The 20,062-nt window shown below is 39.3% G+C and overlaps 1 protein-coding gene across 1 annotated transcript in view; it reads right to left on the reverse strand.

Annotated features, from left to right (window-relative positions):
- Nucleotides 1-20,062, reverse strand: part of LPCAT1 (lysophosphatidylcholine acyltransferase 1) — a 63,146-nt gene that overhangs the window by 41,038 nt on the left and 2,046 nt on the right. Inside the window, exons 2-5 of the mRNA XM_068396698.1 lie at nucleotides 15,045-15,187; nucleotides 13,299-13,513; nucleotides 3,115-3,227; nucleotides 1,461-1,521 (exon numbers count right to left, since the gene is read on the reverse strand). Of these exons, the coding sequence (XP_068252799.1) occupies nucleotides 1,461-1,521; nucleotides 3,115-3,227; nucleotides 13,299-13,513; nucleotides 15,045-15,187 (532 nt within the window). The remainder of the gene's footprint in view (nucleotides 1-1,460; nucleotides 1,522-3,114; nucleotides 3,228-13,298; nucleotides 13,514-15,044; nucleotides 15,188-20,062) is intronic.

The raw sequence follows: 20,062 nt of genomic DNA on the forward strand, positions 1-20,062 counted from the left end.
ACAAAACTAGACTAGCTTGCCCTGTATGAGTAGCTTGCACAAACACAAAACCAAAAAACCGTGTAGTAAGAGCAAGGAGCGTAGGCCACATGAGTAGAATGGGGAAAGGCATCCTGAAAGTCACGTGAATAGAGACCTTAAGTAATTTGATATAAGTGAGGAATTTTGAGGGAAAGGATTTCTGGGAGGCTGGATGGATAGAGAAGCAGGTTCCAGTAGGAAAAATAAGACAGTCAAGTGGCAGGCAGCAGCAGGTACTGGACCAGAGGAGAAGACAGAGTGTGGATTTGAGGCAGAAAGTATATGGTGCCTGGAACATCTAGGGCACAGAGAAAAGGCAGGAAATCAGGCTTTAATGAAGGATTTAGGCTGGTTTTCAAAGCATGGCCAGGATGCAGCAGGAGAGACAGAGAGAGTAAAGAGTGAAAGAAGTAGATATTCTCGTAACCACCACTCATTCATCTAAAAAGGTAAGAGCTGAGAGAAGAGAAAGAAAAGCTTTTTGAATGCTTGTTCAGGAGACAATACTGAGATTCCTTCAGCCAAATGAGTCAGTGTAAGGAATCACAATGCTGACTCATTGTATGATACTCTAATAGCGATATATATTTTGTGTTGCTTACAACTTACAAGACATACAGTAAGATCAGAACACAATGAGCTAGAAAGAGTCAAAAAAATACATTCACAACTGCTTCACTCACTGCAGCCTCCTCATTCACCATCTCCCTACCTACATCACAAAGGCAAGTTTACACCACACAGTGGTCGTTCAACTGCAGTATTGGCATTTCTCCCTATGGCACCTGCAGTTTACAGCTGCAACAATATTCAGTGTTATACCCTCTACTAATTTGATAAGCTAAAAGGGTGATACTAACTGGAAAAAAGCTTAGAATGTGGATGTTAAATAAAAAAATACTGTAAAAAAAAAAAATCACAGCCTCTCAGTGCTACACTGGAAAGATTCTTGTGCCATCTTCACCAGAAAGCACAACAGAACAGCTGGAAAAGAACCAACTACATACAACACAGCAACAAATGCTGCAGCAGCCTGACATAAATACACACTGATACCTTAAGCTTTATAGTGTATCTAAATGGTGCATGACAGAACCAAAATGGAAATGGAGTCAGCAAGGAAAAAAAACAAAAACAAAAAAAAAAAACAAAACAAAAAAGACATCCACAAACAAAAAACCCAGTAAGAAACATTAGTCCTCCAGCTCATATGCATCTCAGACGCCAAGAAAAGATCTGAATTATCTAAAATATTTTGCTCAACTGTGGGACTACAATGCTTTTGTAGCATCAGTAAATTTCTATTCCAATTCCACCCTACTGCAAGATTTTTAACTCAACTTCTGCAAGAGCAAGCAAATTACAATGCAAGTGATATTTCAGAAAATGAAGATACAAGAACATTCTGTAGAGAACAGAGAAATGAGCATCATACCTACCAGGCTTAAATGTAATTAGACAGGATCGGTTTGTGCAAGTGCCCTCTGGGAATATCATTATCTTAAAGTAAAAAAAAAAAGTTGACTTTTAAGAACTATTTCAATGTGGATTTATTTATAAACACATCTTTTCAAAGCTAATATTAACTGATTACAGTAAAAAAAGGTTTCAAGGAAAAACAGTTCTGTTAGAGTAAAAAAAAAATAGTGCTCAGTAAAGAAGTCAAGTAAAGTTCTGTCTTAACAGTAAAAATATTTTTCTTTATCTGTGAATTTTCCTCTTTCTTGACCTCTGATAATAACTCTATTTGATTGGAACATTGACAGCGACCAGAAACACTTGTGAGTACAAGAGAATTTTCACAAAAGGTTTTGGTGCTCGTAAAAATATTATATTCTGTTTTGCACCAAAACAAAATTCCTGCTTTAAAGCTACCTGTGTACAGGCTAAGAAAAGGAAGATTGTTATTTTCTTTTTGCATCTATTACTTGGCATGTGTACAGATATCAGAATAACAGAGGCCGAAAATATCTAAACAGAATTCTAACAAGGTAAAAAATGCTCAAGTTGAACTGAATTCAGAGGAAGAGGTTAGATTGTAAAAAAAACAAAACAAAACAAAAACCAAAAAAACAAAACAAACCCAACAACATTTCAGACAGCTAAAAGCCAAGAACTGCTGAAATTTTGCTGAGTTACAGAACAAGACATTTAAAGGAAATAAACACATATCATAAGGGGACAAAGCAATGGACTAGAATTAACATTACTAGTTTTATTGCCCACTCTGGTATTAGCTTGCTAGATATCTAGATATTCTGGAAATCACTTCAGCTCTGCAACTCAGTTTCTCCATCTGTAAGTAAGAATATTTACTTTTAAAAAGTGCTTTGAAATCTATTGATGAAAGTCATGATGTGAAAGCTCTGTATCACCTTTCTGTCACATTGTTTATAACTGTTCATAATGTTTCTGTAGTCCAGTATGCTGATGTAACCACTGCAGTAGTAACAATGCCATGAAAGACATACTGTATCTTAATCTCAAAAATTCATAAGGGTTTCATATTTTCAAAATAATCACGTGCTTCCAGAAAATTGAGACCTTAGGCAGTTATCCCTTCCTTCCCATTACTCTCTTCCAAGGTACATTATAAACAGTCACATTTCAGGTGCAGAAAAAACCCTGAGCCACTTATTTTAGCAATGTTTTTCATCACGTGGTCCAATAGAGGTGTACTCCGGTTACTGGAATATCTGAATTGCTTGGGCTGTCTTGGTCAGTATCGCTCCTCCAACAATGACAGTATGCCAAAATCTGGGCAAGAACACACAATAATCCCTCAGGCATTCTGCTGAGCACCTGATTATTTTTTTGTTAGAGGACCTTCTAAACCTGCTGCGGTCTGTCCATTTAGTATCACTTAATAGCGCTGTCTTCCCCTGTACTTACCCAGTCTCCCCCTGACACACTGCAATGAAAAGCTGGAGTTTTGTAGAGATAAGAATCTTACACTATATCTTCTATAAAGAGGGAGGGTGAATCCCACCCCTACAAACCATCTACAGCACCCCACAAGGAAAAAAGTAAACTGCATATCCACAGCCTAGAAATGCCAAATACCATCCATCACACAGTAGTAGTATACAGTACCTGTGGCCATTTACCATCTGACTGAGCACGCCTCTTTATCTCTTCAACAGTTTTCCTGCGAGAATCCTGGTCTGACCGAGATACAAATACTGGTCGGATGTATTTAATTAGAGCTGAAGAGGAGGGAAAACAAAAACATGCAAACCAGCCTTTATTTCCTCTTTATTTGAAAAAGATTCCCCCCCACCTTCCAACAGTCCTCTGGACAAAAATTTTCATACAAGTACATAACTACTTTACTATATTACACTACAAACTTAAATACTTAGTTGAATTATTGCAGTTTTATTGGAATATTTTCATGAATTCCTATGAGAAAAACCATTTTTACAATTTTGGCACTTTGTACTTGCTCAATTTTTAATAGACCAATACACATACATCATCGATAATTTAAAACATGATTGTACACATTATGCATAGTTTTCTGCAACAAAGCAGCTGTGGCTGAGGACAGGCCATTTCCTCCCGCCACAAAAATCACAAAATCTATAGCCACTCCCAACCCAGTAAAGTACCAGGAAACTCCCTATGCAAGTGCTTCCAAAAGACATCCTGTGGGTCAAACTGCCCCTGGCTTTAGAGCTTTTGTCTTCTATGGCAGCTCAGCTTCACTGAAGGTACACCATTAAAGGTATTCCATACATGGATTATGTTATCTTTTCTGGGGAATCAGTATCAAAGAAAATGCATACTTATTTTCTGAGCTGTCACCTGTTTTCCTGTTCCTCATACTAGATGAATCAGATCTCAAGCATCCTCTTCCTGGCTCAGTGGGAAACCTCTTATCCATAGCCAAAGTCAAAATGAGCATGAGCAAGAAACAGAAATCAATTCACAATTTCCTCTCCATGCATGTCTGTCACAAGGACAGACTGAGGCCTGCTTATAAAATAACAAGTAGCATATACAACTCTTCCGCAGTGTCAAAAAGCACAAGAGAAGCATCTTCAAATATACTACTTCATGATTTTATTTATGCAGGTTGTCTTCAAATATCTTCTTATTTTTTTTTGTATCTTGTAATCTTATTTGAAGGTTCATTAGTCACTAAATCATTAGCTATCTTGTTTGCCTAATACACAAATATAAAATACAGTTTTCATGTTTCCGACCACCGCAAGATGAGTTTGCTGACACTAGTTGCATAATCTTCTTTGTCAAGGATAGATTTGCTCGCATTAATGGGTCAGCCAGTACTTAAAGTGTGAAGAAAAAAACAGTGTAAGGAATTACAGTCCTGTACTCAGCAAAAACTGCTGGTTCCGGTGTTACCCCACTGGCAGTTTAGCCAGCAACTAACCAAAATCCTGCTATGGTTCTGTGAAACTAATCCATCATACCTTACAAGTTCCCAAACATTCAGCCAGCCCTTGAAATACTGCTTTTATCCCACAAGGTGCTGTAGCTTAGGACACAGTGTATCAGCAAAAAAAGTTACCACACTCCTGCCCTTTTTTCCTACATGCCTGCTCTTAGACAATATCTATAGAACAGTGCTTGTTAGGGGAGCAAAGATCATCATGGGCCAGCTGGGGTTACTGCTGTGGGAAGGTAAAAAAAAAAATAAAACAAACAAAAAAAACCCAAAACAGACCACAAGACAACTATTCACAAAAAATAGAAAAAACAAACAAAAAACCAGAAAAAGCAATAAAAAACGCAAAGGAAACCACACTTCGTTCGTAACTGTTCATTTTGTTTCTTAGTGATGCTAATCCCGAGTTTCCCCTACTGCTGCAAATTACTATTCCATAGCAAAACCAACATTATCGAGTAAAAGAAAGCATAAAAGACTCAAACACCCTCAGCCTTCACCCTGAAGTTTCTTTTACATTAGGCCCAAATGATGGAATTCAGGTTACTTCAGGCCAAGGAATGAACAAGATAAGTCCAAAGCTCCAACGCTCTTATCTGAGGACATGCTGCAAGCAAGGTCTTCTTTGTAACACATGAAATTGAGCAAGCAGATAGATTTTACTTAGGGCAGTATGACAGAAACATCACACTATAGACAACTTACCAATTTTGAGTCTCTAACCACTAATGTAATTTATATCTGAAAATGGGACAGGCAAGCAGTGTTAACCTGGGAGCTTTACTGTTACAACCTTCCCAAAAGCAGGCTACTGCAATGCTACTAAGCTCCAAAATAACACACTGCAAGTTATCTTACAAACGGACACCACCACAGACAGCCACACACCCACATGCAAAGGAAAAACTATTATGGTGCGCTGAAAAAGAACAGAGACAACTGAAAGCTTGGTTTCCTATGGATTTGTCCTGCCTGTTGAATTATATGATACAAAATAGGCTGCAAGGTAAGTTCATTTCTTTTGTCAGGGTTCAGACGCTATTTTCATGCAGCTTGCAGAACTTAATATCTTTTAAACCATTACCTTTCTTTCAAATATGTGTGAAGCCATCACTATTTCAACCCATCACATCAAATCTTAGCCTAATGGACAGGGTGATCATAATAAGTCTTACTTCCTTAGGGATCAGACTACAAAGCTGACAGAATTCTTGTTTTAACAATAAACAACTTAAGATCCTGTAAGACACCAACTACCAGGCCCTTAGTGGCTAGGTCCAACAATTTAAGTAAAATTGAAACTCAGTCATCAGTAAGAAGCTGAAAGCACATACCAAGGGAAAGCTAGCTCTGTACTTGCCTTTCCTCATATACTCTTTTCGTAACCACTTTTGAAAACAGAACACAAGGCTACACAGACCTTTACTCTCATCACATATTTTCATGTTCAGTAAATAGACAGGAATCTGAAAATTTAAAGGCTGCACCACTTTGATCTGCACAAGGAATAGTCAGGAGCAGGGCCAAAGGTCTGTAAAGAGAAGCTGAGAAACATACCAAATAGGTGGACAAGATGAGACTGTGGTCAGAAGTCAAAACATAGGGAGGCCTGGAGACAATACTGTGTAAGGTAGTACACGAGGCAAAGAATAAGCAGGACTAGAGCTAAGTCAGGGCAGGAACAAAAAGCAGCATGCATGAAAATGCTTCAGACAGCTGGCATACTAAGCAACTAAAGCAAACAAGCAGAACTCTGCAAAATGCTTAATAAACGGAACATAACCTTAACCTTCTCTGCTCATCAATTTAACTGTCCAAGACCACTTGTAACCAGGCAGTGACGACTACAGCTCAAGTATTCAGAGACACTGAAAGATGTGCTTGCCCATCTCCTCTCACTCCATTAAAACCACCTTTAAATTATAAATTCTAGTGGGCGATGGCAGACAATCCCTCAATTCACAAAATTAACCTTGACAGTATTGTTATTCCAGTTTTTTCTCTAGCAGTGTCAGTCCTACTTGATGTAGTCACTCTTACCCCCAATTTCAGCTCATTACAAGTAGTCTTGAAGACAGGTGACACATGCTGTACTCCACCTTCTTAGGCAGGTGCCTGCAATTTAAACAGTACTGCCAGTAATTCATCAAAACCTCTGCCTTGCAGGGCAGCCAGAATGCCACAGATATGCTAACCAAGGGAAAGTGCACAAAATAGCCTTTTTTAAGAGAGCCTGCAAAAATCCAGTATTCCTTTAATTAAGTGCAGGGTGGCAGCTCCAACTGATTTCAGAACCATAATTCCCATGTAATCATTTCAAGCACCAGCTGATGCATAAGCAAAAAAAAGTTTCTTTCTGATGAGCTGAACACATAAAATTGGTGTCAATGAACTTCACAGAATAACAGGGAAAAAAGAAGATATTTCACTTATTTCCAGTTAAATGTGGGTGAGGAAAGCTTGTTTCAAATCAAGACATAAAGTGCTATTTAACATACAATAGAAGAAAGTATTGTAACAAACCATTTAAATTATGCTTGACAGTTACAAGTGCATAGTAGATAAAGGCATACTAGCAGCATCACCACAAGGTGTCAGAGAACACAAAAAGCAACCCAAAGGCAACCTGGCACTAAATACCGTTCTTCTAAAATGTATCCATACACACACTTTTGAGTAGGCAGTTACATTTTCACCACTGAAGAAACAGCAACAGAGTGACAGATCTGCTGCAAAAGTAGAGAATGCTGAAGCTGAGCCTTTCACTTGTCCTCTCCCCCAAACACCACAAAATCCCATCACATACGTTCCTCTGATACACTGAGATGGCAGCCTATAGTGCCAGTACAACTGGCTCTGTTTGCACTTAACATGGAGGTAGCCTGTGTCATACAGGTAGACTTGCAGTGCGATATCCATTTAAAGTGTTTACTCCTTGATTTTCCTACTACGGGAAAAAATACAGATTATTTTTCTAATAGCCGTTGCCCTCTTGTGCATTTTGTATTTAGGGCTTGCAAAAACATGAAGGTTAAAGGCTGGAAAAGCACTATCTTGGGCTTAGTTTTTAAGAGTTGTTTTACTCAAATGAACATGGTCACAAAGTTCTGAACTCACACCTTTTCTAATGAAGCAATATCCAATATGAAAACTGCTCTTTTCTGGAGAGAAAAGAAGAAAAGAAATCTGCAAGGGGCTCAGAAGTCTTCTGAAGGTTATGGGAAAAAAACCCATTAAGGTTCCAGAATAAAATGGCTTCCTGTGTATATGGACACAGAGACTTTAAAAATGAAAAGAACTCAAACCCACACACAACAACTACACAAAGTTGTATCAATGCACAAAACTGAAGTCAACCAAAATTAGCATCTTTTCCACTTGGAGTTATATCGTTCTTACAGAAATAATGTTATTGTAGTCATGGTACTTTACATGAGAACTGTAAAGTTAGTGGTAGTATCTTATTAGAGCAACAATCATACACAGAAATACATATTTTTTTGACCCAGGCCTGAACCAACCACTTAAGCTAAACGTGTTGAGAACAACTTCTCTGAGTTTGACTAAATGCTTAGCAGATGGACCACCTGACAGAACAGATACCAAGTATTCCTGGTATCGAGGCAGTGTTAATGGGAAAGTTCTTCTCCCTATTTCTAAAGAGAAAGGCAGGAAACATGCAGTCTGTAGGACAAGGAGAGGTCAGCAGTGGGAGGTAAATAATCAGCGTTCTCTCTAGCTTTAACAGAAGTAAGTCCTGTTGTATTTGGGTTGGACTTTCAAAACGTGATCTATTCCCTTTAAGGACTTCTTGAGGGACAAAGACTCTTTTCATATCACAAAGATTGCTGTTTGCTCTCACACCTGCAATACCTGTACAAGAGCATGGCTGTACGTTTTAGCTTTCTGCTGCCAGTCTAAAAAAGCATTTTATGAAGGTAGTTGTGTTGGTTTGCAGGTTTCCTATATGCTATACTTAGTAACTTCCATAAATGATATTAACTAGGATGCTTAAAAAAAGTGATGGTGGTTTGGGCATTCTAGCAGCAGTTTAAATGGTAAGCAATTGTTACTGAATTCATGGCAAAAAAATATAATCCAACAAGTCCAGGATTCCAAACCAAACAGTAAAGGCATACCTGTAATACACAGGTGACGGTGTTTTAAGTCTCTCCAAGAGAGCTCCTGTGAGGACTGAAATATTGAAGGACCATCTGGGTGCCCACAGCCTGAAGGAAACATTTAATTTTGAAACAAGTTTTTAAAGGGGAGGATGAAATGGATAAACTCGGCAATAACTTCAAGATGCTCCACTGAACTCATTTGTTTACTCAAGGCAGGCTACAATGCCTACATAGCATAGGATGTTGGCATTCAAGCTGGTGACCTTAACAGTGTTTAAGCTGCTGATTTACAGCATATAAAGAAAAGAAATCTGTGATGACTTCACCTTACAGCAGGTTTTTCCTGCTGGTTTAAGGGGTTTAAGGACTGTTTTGATGAATCTCAGAAATATTTAAATGTGAGATCCTCACTGAAGAGCTATGAGTCTACCACAGTTCTCTTCCTTGTGTACTTCTGAAGGTATGGTGTGGGGGGAGGGGTAGGATTAGGTTGCATAACAGAGCTGATGAGTAAGTAATTTGGCATTTTTTAAGTTCTGAGATGAAAACATACCCAGCTACCACAGCATAAATATTTCCCATGGAATTACTTATTTCTTGTTTCTTAGTGATGATGCTCAAGAAAGGCCTACAAAGCACTTTCAAAAGATGAGTTTGAACAAAAAAATCATAAGTTTACTAGATGTAAAAAAAATGCCCACAATAGAATTGATAATTTTTACAGCACAGTATGATTCTCCCTTCCTCTATAGCTCTTCTGTATTCTGCCAAATACAAATGACCTCCTTCCCCCTTATAAACTTAAGCTAACATATCCCCCCCATTCCTTTCACAGGTACCAACTTCCTCTCTTTTTCAGAGGGTGAGGTTACAGATGTTGAGAAGTTGCTTGAAGTTTAAATTAGCTCATCACTTTAAATTTAGTTTTTAGAAGTTTAGACCACAGAAGATGTTTGAGTCACAAAAGTTGTCCAACAAAATCCCCACCAAATCATATTTACTGACAAATCCTTTTTCCTTCTTATTGAAGTATTTCTGCAGTAGCACTGACCAATAATGAAAAATAACTTTTATCCAGGTTGCTTTACCAGCGACATGTAACTATCTAGAATTTATGCAAAAAGCTTGTTGACTTGAAGTGGGGTCCAGTATACAAAACAGGAAAATTTAAGGACCTGTGCTGATGAATGAACTGATCTAAGTTCTTCAGCCAATGGTACGGTGCAACAAATTCCTAGATGTCATCTTTCCTGGGCTGCACACTTTACACTGAAGTGGTCCAGCGCACTTCACATCTCCAACCTACCAACTCTGGAAAGCCATTGTGCAGAAATACATGTCCTTCTTCAGCATCGTGGTGATGTGCTCCGTCTGTTCTGGCATTCTCTACTTATCAGGTACTGATTTTTTTGGTGATCATTGAAATCTCATCCATATTTGGGCAATTCCTCCCCAGAGTTTGTTAACCTAGTGTGCGTGCCAAGCAGGTAATTTTCTTCACTACTAACTGCTAACTGAAGAGGTTATAACACTTTTGTCAGAGCAAAACAGCATTTTTTAATCTGGTTTTTATTTTCTTTGTTTTCCTATAAAGAAGGAAGTTGCCTGAAAGAGTCACAAGACTGCTTCTGAAATGGGGACTTTGTGGTCCACGAGACCTGCCTTCAGGTTAGAAAGCAATAAAACACTCATACACAAACACACTTGTGGAATACTTCCAATCCCATAAAGAACAGGCTTTTAATCATCTGGACCTAAAAGCGGATCAAAAGCTTAATATTCCATGACTGGCAAACTAAGGGTACAATAATACAGGCAGCTGCTCCAGAAACCTATTAAGATACTTTCGGAACCAGTCTTGGTAACCAGTTAGCAATCAGATCTTCTTGTGCCTGCTGAAGCACCTGATCCCTCTGGTACACAACATACAATGTCCTGATAAACACTGTCATTACATCAAAAAAGCCAATTTATTTATATCATATTTGGATATTCTGGATGAAGACCCACTCTTCACCCAAAGTCCTCACCATTGGAAATTATCTTTGAATTTCCTCTGCTGTTTCATTTTTCATACGCTGAAGTCTGCTCACAGAGTTAAATGAACGTACTTTGTTCAAAACTTCCCAGAATATTCTGAATGACTATTAGCAAGATTCAATTCAGAGATAGCAATGTTAGGATTATCAACGGCTGGCTCCAAAACTTCACTGGGGATGGTACAAGAAGTTCGCAAGCTTTACAAAACTGAAGAATGTAAAAAACAATTCTGACCTCTCTGGCATAAATTCTAGATGAATGTCTAGAGTGTTGACAATTCGCCATGCAATCGAAGAAAAACATGACCACCTTTTCACAGATAGCATAACAGAAATACCAGTGGTCCAAAAACATGAAATACATTTTTTGTGTGTGCATGAAGTGTAAATAACACTGGAATTAAAATATGAGATCAAAGGAGGAGAGGATAGTCAGTACCATCTGCTTCACAGAAAACCTCTTTCAAGCAATTAAAAAAAAAAAAAAAAAAAAAAAAATCACAAATTCACTGCACTGGCAAGTTTTCACTAAATTTTAAGCCAAACTAATCATTGCAGTGATTACTTACCTCTCTGTTAAGGTCCATTTACTTTAATAACACAAACTACTGTAATTAATGTTGCTCATATAAAAGTATTCCTCTAAAACCAAAAAAAGTTCTTGAACTCTGAATCCCAGTTACAACCTTTGCCATGCCTCACTCCTGTGGCATTTTTCTTGAACACTTCATAAGAGACTACATAATTTTTGTGGCTGCATGACATAAAGCGAATGGAGCTACACAGGACAAAGTACTCATTTACTTGACTGCACTGTACAGTCTAGTAATATTCCATCAAATCACTATATGTAGTTTTCTGGGTTTTCCATTCTTTTGTAACTGGTTTTGCTCACAGATGAACAAAATCAAGTGAACTGTTTTTTAAATTTACTGTAGTAAGTCTAGACTTCCAATTGAATCCTTTAAAAGTTACCTTAAAATTAAATTAGGTACACAGGAAGTAGTTTGAATTACTCGATATGCATTATTTGTGCTACACTCAGTGTAACTACAACTCCATATACCTACAGATCCTCCTCAGGCTTTCCCACTAGTCCCCACTGAATCTATTATGTGCAATAGTTAAGCAGCTTTATAGCATTCTGTCAAATGCCATTCTGCTGTTTCATCACATTTCAGTAACACAACAACATGTCCTGGAGTTACCTCATCTAGTTTGGGTCCTCCAAACAGTCCAGCTGCAAGTAAAGGAGAGCTCCACCTGGACTACTTTATTTTGTTGAGCTAGCAATTAGTAAACAGTCAATTGAGTCAGCTGAGAGAGATGGTAAATCTGCCTCTGCTTCTATGATTGGACTGCACCTAAAGCCCAAGTTGGCCTGGATACACCTATACCATATACGAATATCAACATACTGTCTCACAACACTATCTTCGTTCAATATTGGACAAGGGAGTTCAATTTCTTTTTGTTTTCACACTATGCTTGTTTGTGTACATTTGTTTTTAAAAACACCTCTACACCATTTTTGTTCAAAGCATGTGTTCATTTTTACACAGATTTTTCACTGCCACAAACTTTTACTGACGTCTATTAGTCAGACATTCAATGGAATCAACACATAGCTACGGTTCTGGCCTGAGCTCTACCTGATACAGAGAGACCTTTATATGAAGAGATTCCCTACATGAAGCTTCCAGATGTAAGCACTCACCATGTGGCCATGGTGGTCATGTCTCGGCTTCCAGTTTTGAACGTGTCCTTAAAACCACATTGACTAATGAAATTTTAGGAGGATGTCAACACCAACAGCCTGATTCCACTTCGTTGCAAAGGAACAAAAAGCTTTTGTTTAGACTTTTAAATTAAAGAGTCCCTACTCAAGGCCAAAGTAAAATCTTTTGTCCTTTTTATACTACTCTTAAAATCTACACAAGACACAGGAAGATTCTTTGAGCTTTGCTGGTCCCAAGACACAACATGGTGGGTTTCTCCAAAATGCTTCCACACAGACTTTGGTTAGAAGTCTATAAGCCTGAACACTTATACATTTTTTTTTGGCACAGCTGCACCAAAAATCACAGGTCTCTCTCAAGCCTTTGTGAGAATCTACACTGATGATTCCAAAGATAGTATTCAAACACTACTGACTTGGGCATCTGCATTTTTTAATGACTAAATCTGAGTGCACAACAATCTGCTCTTGCTCATCTCACACCCTGCCTGAAACAAGCCTACTGATGATGCATGAAGGATTAGCAGCACTCCCTCAAGGCAGGGTCTATTCAGAGCAGACAACATTCCTAAACCACATTTCTGGGATGGCATCCCAATTTGCACCAAGTGGACTTTGGTGGACTTTCTCTATAGGTCCACCCTTTGCTTCTATAGCCCCGTCCTAACTTGCCTTTCTATTTGTCGGGTCTTAACACATTGCAATTTCACTGCAAATTTAACCATGAGTTCCATAGGATTGTTTTGACTTTGTACAATGATTCAACTTTAAAGAAAGGGGAAAAAAACCCAACACTCCACAATTTTTTCTATTGACATTCAAAGTAGACCAGTAAAAAAAAAAAACCTGACCATAGATTACAGTAAAATTTTCTTTGTGTTTCAAGCCTTCTCATACACAACCAGTGAACTTCCTAAGTAATCATTTTTAATTGTTCTTGAAAAATTAAGTAACTACCAACTTACTTCCCCAAACAGGAATATCTTTGCTTTCTGCTTTCATCACAATGGAGGCGAAGGTCATAGTTACTGGAATGGCATCAAAGTAGGAAGAATGGGGAGCCACAGTTAATATTGCTGCTTCTGCTGGCAACGCCCGTCTGCCTTTCACATTTATCCAGTGGAATCCACCAGCAAGCCACATCATTCTCATGATTGCTTTCAGCAAAACATCCACTATCCTATAAAGAGTTGAGAAAACAGTCATGCTTCCACAAGAATACCTTAAAATAATGAAAGGAAAAATGTTACATTAAAACTTTATAAGCACAACAAAAGTACAGATTGGATATGCTGCTTAAACAGAGAAGGAACACTGCATAGACCTTTTCTCTTTCTCAGCAGATTTAAGACCGCTTTCAAGGTAAGATGCCATTCAATTTCATTTCATGCCTGAATATTAATGCTTTTTAATCACAGTAAGATTGGCATTTATCACTAAATTGATTTTGATTCAGACTATGACTGCTGAGTTTCTTCTATACAATGTCTAATACTGCTTTCCAGTAACACCAAAAAAAGCTCCAATAAACTGAGTTCTGAAAAATGCTATTAGGATATTGCTAGAATGCAACAACCCTGATTCTTGGGTTTGAGTTTACCCAAACAAAACAGTGGAGAAATGTAGGGCAGAGATCTCAAACACAGGGACGCATACAGAACACATCTGGGAATTTTGGAAATATTTTACTTTCTTCCCTTTTCCCCATCTCCTCCTAAAGTGTTTTGGTTATTTTTTTGTTTTGGGTTTTTTTTTTGTTGGGGTTTTGTTTGCTTGTTTTTTAAACCCTGACAGTAATAAAAAGAGAAACATTTACTTTGAACCAACAGAGTGCCAAAACCAAACACCACAAATTGTTACACTCACAGGGACTGGAGGCTGGACAGCAGGGTGACGCTGAAAACTGGATGAAATGGAACAATCTAAATGGGACAATCTAAAAAGCTTCAAAATAACTGTATGCAAGATTGAAGGCAGTCCATTATTCCTTTAGTTATTGTACGGATATCATTCCAAATGAAATGTGAAGTGACATGCCTCTGTGGTTCTCAACCTCCTTCCTTCCTGTGATGCAAAATACAATCAGCTTCCCTCATGTTAGTGCCAGCTCCTCATTTTGAAGTTCCCTACAGAAGAGGCAATACACTCCTTCCTTGCTCCTTAAACAGCAGTTTTCACAGATGGGTGAACACTGTCTTACATTCTACCTTATTTAGCATTCCAATAGCAAAGCAAACACAGACTTATTAATAAGCACCAAAGCATGAGGCAAGCCCTCCAAGAATTAACCTAAGTTTTGTCAATTCATCACAGGGTAGCAAACAATGGCATGAAGCAGTTTAAAACAATTTAGAATATGAAATCTGGGCACATTCCATAGTGTCAATTTTCATAACAAGAAGCTGACATTACAGGAATAACTGAAATTGAAGGATGTCACAATGAAGCTTCACACTACATCCTCAATAAAGATAAGAGGCCAGAGATGATCAGTTTTTCTCCCTGTAACTCTTGGGTCACTTGGTAAGTCAAACAGTTGAAGCATTTTTAGCTTCCCATCTGAGGAAAGTGTTGAAATAATAATTTTTAGTTTTCTTTTGAAGAGAAAAGCAGGTCTGTGGGACAGATATCAGGTATTTCCAATCCCCTCTATTTCAAACTGCTGAACTAAATAATGATTCTGTCAGTATTTCACCACATCAGTGACTCACTTTCGCCACCAGGAGAGGGGCTTTTCAAGCTCTTGCTCGTCAGATCCCATTGAAGCAACGAACGCAAAAGGCCAGGCCAGCAACATCATGAAAGCAGCAAAAAAGAGTCGGATAGGAAACAGAGTCAAGGTCATGAAGGCAATCTGCAAAATCCAAAACAAATGCGTTATTCTAACACAATCTCGGACTGAAAAAGTCAGCGACTCCTAGAAACTGATCTGAAGTCTTAAATTAAAAATATCTAATGTTAAAAACAGCAGAATACGCTTCAGTTCCAAACAAATAATTGTGGTGTACGCATAACAATTTTGTATTCACCAATCTTCATTACAGCTGAAACACAGCACACTCTTTAAAGCTAATGCAGTCTTTGCTTTCCACGCTTCTTCAGACCCTGTGTTTGTCAGTGAATACATCCGCATGCTCTTTTCCCTTTCTGCAGCCTCACATTAAGTAAATATTTAGCATGGGTGTGTTGTAAATCTTACTGCACTACAGAGAAGTCAGTCCATCACAGCAGCTCCCAGCCAGTGACACGCACTTCTTCAGCCTGGTGCATTCACACAGCAATACAGAGCCCAACCTGGAAAGCTCTTCCAGGACTGGGTAAGCACCAGTCCCTCTGTTGTATGTTCTTGGAACCAGAAGCTGTGGGGAACCACAGTGGGGAACACTGTGCAGAGACACCTCTGGACAAACATCCAGACATACATACGAGTTCAAGTTCCAGGTCTGTGCTAAAAGGCACAACCCCTTTGCAAAGCAGAGGTTTTCAAGAAGTTATCCTCCTCTGGGAAGCCACAGTGAACCTAGTTGCTTCTGCACCTCCTCCCAGCACTCTGGTTCTTGGAGAGCCCATTCCAAGCCAGTCAGCCCTCTGCCTTAAACTTTGGTGAAAGACATGTCACACTGTCTCCTACAGTCTTTTGAAGAATTCTCACAAAAGTAGGGCCTTTCCCAAGGTGTCTGGAGTTGTTCCCAACTGTCCTCCAGAAAACACAACTTAGCAACTATCTGTGCAATGATCCACTTGCTCCAGGAAACAGTTCCAGGAGCCAAGAGTCCCATCTTTCTCACTCAAAGGACAGGAAGAAAGAAAAAAAGCTCTTAAAGTGGAGGAGGGTACAGACTCAGATGACTGGCTAAGGGAGAGAGAGGGAACAGAAAACTTTGAAGCTGACTGGGGTAGCACCAATGCTCCTTGAGCTGCACAATGGAGGCTATCAGAAAATGAAGACGCTCTGAAATAGAAGGGCCATGTAAAGAAAAAGAATTCAAAAAGAAATATGCTTCATATTCACAGGTCCACCAGATGAGGTAGAAAAGTACTTTTCAGCATCACAATGGCTGGGCAAAGATGAGTAACAAGGGATAAGGTGCTGTCTCATGTTGTGCTTAATCTGATGCATCTCCAGGCTGCTGTGGAAAGCATTATTCATATTCTTCTTCTCTTCCCTGATGCAGATCTAGTCATCATGCTGCTCATTTTCCATTGATCAGTTCCTGCTTCCTCTCACTTCCCAAAACAGCTCAATAACCAACTCACCCTGTTAGCTGCACAAATCTCTAGATCTAGGGTAGAGGCAGGGAACACATAGCAGGAGAAAAGCCTAAGCTACCAGTTTCAAACCCTAAACTACCAGCCCACTGCAATGCCACACTTTATAGTGATGATCCAGATTGGCACCATCGTCTCATAACAACCACAGTCTCACTCCTCAAAACAGGATTGCAGTCCCTGGGTAGACTGCTTCAGTTTGCAGAATCAAAAGGAAACGGAATTTTTTTTTTAGATAGGTTAGTTTCCCAGATGAATCAGTACAATTTCCTAAACTGCAATGGTCAGATGAGCACTGAAGTCATATCAACTCATGCAACTCTGCATCCATAGACAAGACCGCCATGTCTGGCGGCAAATAGGGGAGCATTCATCTGCAAACTGGAGAAGAGAGAGCAGCCGCCTTCTAGGCTCATAAAATGAGAAGGACCAGCTGTTAAGAAAAAAGGGAAACAAAATGCAGGTGAGGGGACAGTCCTCTGCAATTCACAAACTCTCCCTCTCACTCCTCAAAATCTCCTCCTATACCAGGGCAAAGCTGAATGGCAGGTGACTGGTGGTGAGCTATTCAGTCCTTTGCATCTCTGTAGCAATCATTTGTATCTTGATCACTTTAGAGCCACCACAGAACGGAAACAGTAGTTGCATCCATAAGGTTGTGAAAGACTGCATAAGTGTGTAGGAAACGCCTCTTGGTCTTCTGTGTCCAGAGACAGCAGTGGTGGAAATGGCCAGCCAGAAGCAGTTGCAAGTGCACAGGTGTACAGGGTCTGGCTGTGACACGAGCCTCTTTTTTAGCGGGTGGTAGTGTAGTACCTGTCCACAGAAGAAATTTGGTAAGAGAGAGAGAAGTAGTATGTTTGGCCCCTGAAGAAGGTTAGGAATCAACAAAGACACTGACATTTGAAAAGTAGTTCAGTATACATCTACATTCAGACACCTTCCTGGGTAAGCAAGCTTCTATCCTGTGAAACCTACGTACAGTAGTAGTGTCAGACAGAAAAAGGGAGAAAATCCTGTCCCCACTGGCCACTGTCAGAGATGAGAATGCAGGAGACATACATTCCTGGTCTGACCTTGTACAGACATGTTATTTCTGTGATCGTATTTCTACATATTTAGGACATTCACTCAGACACGTTTTCTATTAAAATCACGAATTCTATCTGGTAATAAGTCATACGTAAACATCCGTGTTTGAGATATATTCAAAAAAAACCCTAAAGGTCCATCCCAAGCTGTACCTTGGGAGGTTCAGCTCATGACCAATTTTCTCAAGAGGGGTTTGACTACAGCTCATTTAGCATTTGCTGCTCTACAGGATCCTACTTAGTTTTTCAGAAGTTGAAGTGTATGCTGTGAAAGACCCATGGACAGCAGGAAGGGAGAGGATGGTCTTACAGCTTGTAAGAGAAGGCTGCCCTGGGAAACTATACTCTTCTATCAGAAGGGCTTCAGTCTGATGTAAGGCAAGTCACTTAAACTAAATAGGTATTATATGTTCTCCTTGTTTAAAGACTCTGCATTCAGATTTGAGTATGAAGTTACAATGACAGTATAAAATAGGAACTTAAGTCCTTTTTAAGTTCTCCAAAACTTTAGCTCCTACATATCTAAACACTGAGCAAGAGAATCACAGAGCACCCTTGTTTCTCCTCCAGTATGTCTCTATTTCTTGTCTTGAAAGTCAGTACCATACCTCTCATCCACAGAGAAGCTGAAAAAAAATGCATCTTTGAAATTAGCGATACAGTGAGAAACATCATTAAAAACCAGTTTATTCACAATAAAATTTCCATGACTTATTACAAAGTAATGGTCACATTGAACAAAGAAAATAGAACAATGAACTGCATATTTAACACGGTAGAGGTTGTGATTTTTCTTTTAATCATATCACATAGAGACTGCATCTTGCCCCACACTTTCACTTCCTCACTATCATCACCCCTATAGCCTCAATTAACCAAAGATGGCACTGGAAGAGCTAGGAATTCATCCCTCAACAATTCTCTTACTACCCACTTTCCCACTCTGCAAGTTCCCTGACTGACACAATCATGGAGACAAATACAGGAGCAGAAATTTTCATGTGCAACTAAGCCAATCTAACAGATCATTGCTGCTAAAGATGGTGGTCCTGTTCACTTTCCCCTCAATCCTCCCCTTGAGTCAGCTCTAGCACTTATCTGAGCTTGCAACGAGCCAATAGAGCTCATTAGACTGAATAAAAGTAATCCCAGCAAAAAGGAAACAATCAGAGTACAGAAAAACACAATAATCTGCTGGTTTAATGAGGCAAATCAGCTCACTAAGGCACCAAAGGAACACCAGCATTGGTGCAATAAAAGGGCCAGAAACACTGGGAGCAAGGAAAATGGCATCATATTGTGTTTTTAAGTGGCAGGGAAACAAAGCTATGAACACCTTGTGACAGCTCCAGTAATGCTTCTGCCTGTTCTTCAGAGATAACTAGAATCAAGAGCTTTGACTTATGTGATAGGTGCCCAGATGATGTTCGGATGAACAAAATTCATCATTAATGAAATAATGTCTCTCTTTCTTCCAGAAAGAATCTTTTTATTATAGTACTGAAATAAAGTAGGTAGCTTCAAGAATGACCCCCACTGTCACCTTCAGATCAGAGTGAAATAACCATCATTTCTACAGGAAGCATGAGACTCAGTCCTCAAACAGCCTTACTGCTTTTACACTCCTGTTACCTCGTAGTTTTTATAAAGCCAATAAAAAATGATGTGAACAATTCCTTGGCACTCAAATGGATTTCTTTTTGCCGTTCTTCCTCTTTGTGGTTGTTTTGTCTTCTTTCTTTCTACCTTTTTTCACTCCCACAGTCTCAGGCTGAAATGTTCTAAAATGCATTTACTTTGATTGTGTTAATGAGCAAAAAAGCTAATCTAACCTCTTGCAGAGTGCAGGATGAGGGAGAGATGAGGTGGCAGTGAAGATAATGGGGCTATCTGGCAGACCATTAGCAACAGACAAAGCAGTCTTGTCTCCCAGTCCCCTGTGCTCAACAACTTCTTCAGTACCTCTAGTCCCTGCAGGTTCCTCACCTTCCTCAATAGGCTTTGCAATCCCAGAACTCACTCCTGTTAGATTCACAGAGCAGACAGAAAGACTTGAGACACAATATGTGCCTACAGCTGAACAGGAAGTGAGTTCAGCTGTAATACTGAGGTTCGGTATGAAGTAACTGGCCAGGACTGTATGGAAGAGAACGCACACTGCTGTAAATTGACTGTAAAGCAGCCTCCCCATTCAAGAAGTCTCCCCTTGTGGGAGAGCAGCATTTCTCCTAAGTGGAACAGTTCCACAGCTTTTCTTTAACAGCCTCTATCTCAAGCACAGCTTTTCTTTTAATCAGCAAAGAGGTTAAGAGAGCATGATTAAGGCAAAGAAGAAAATCTATCACAGTTCTGTATGTCAGCTTGTGTGC

The sequence above is a fragment of the Nyctibius grandis genome, chromosome 3, assembly GCF_013368605.1.
Source record: "Nyctibius grandis isolate bNycGra1 chromosome 3, bNycGra1.pri, whole genome shotgun sequence".
In the NCBI taxonomy this organism is placed as follows: domain Eukaryota; kingdom Metazoa; phylum Chordata; class Aves; order Nyctibiiformes; family Nyctibiidae; genus Nyctibius; species Nyctibius grandis.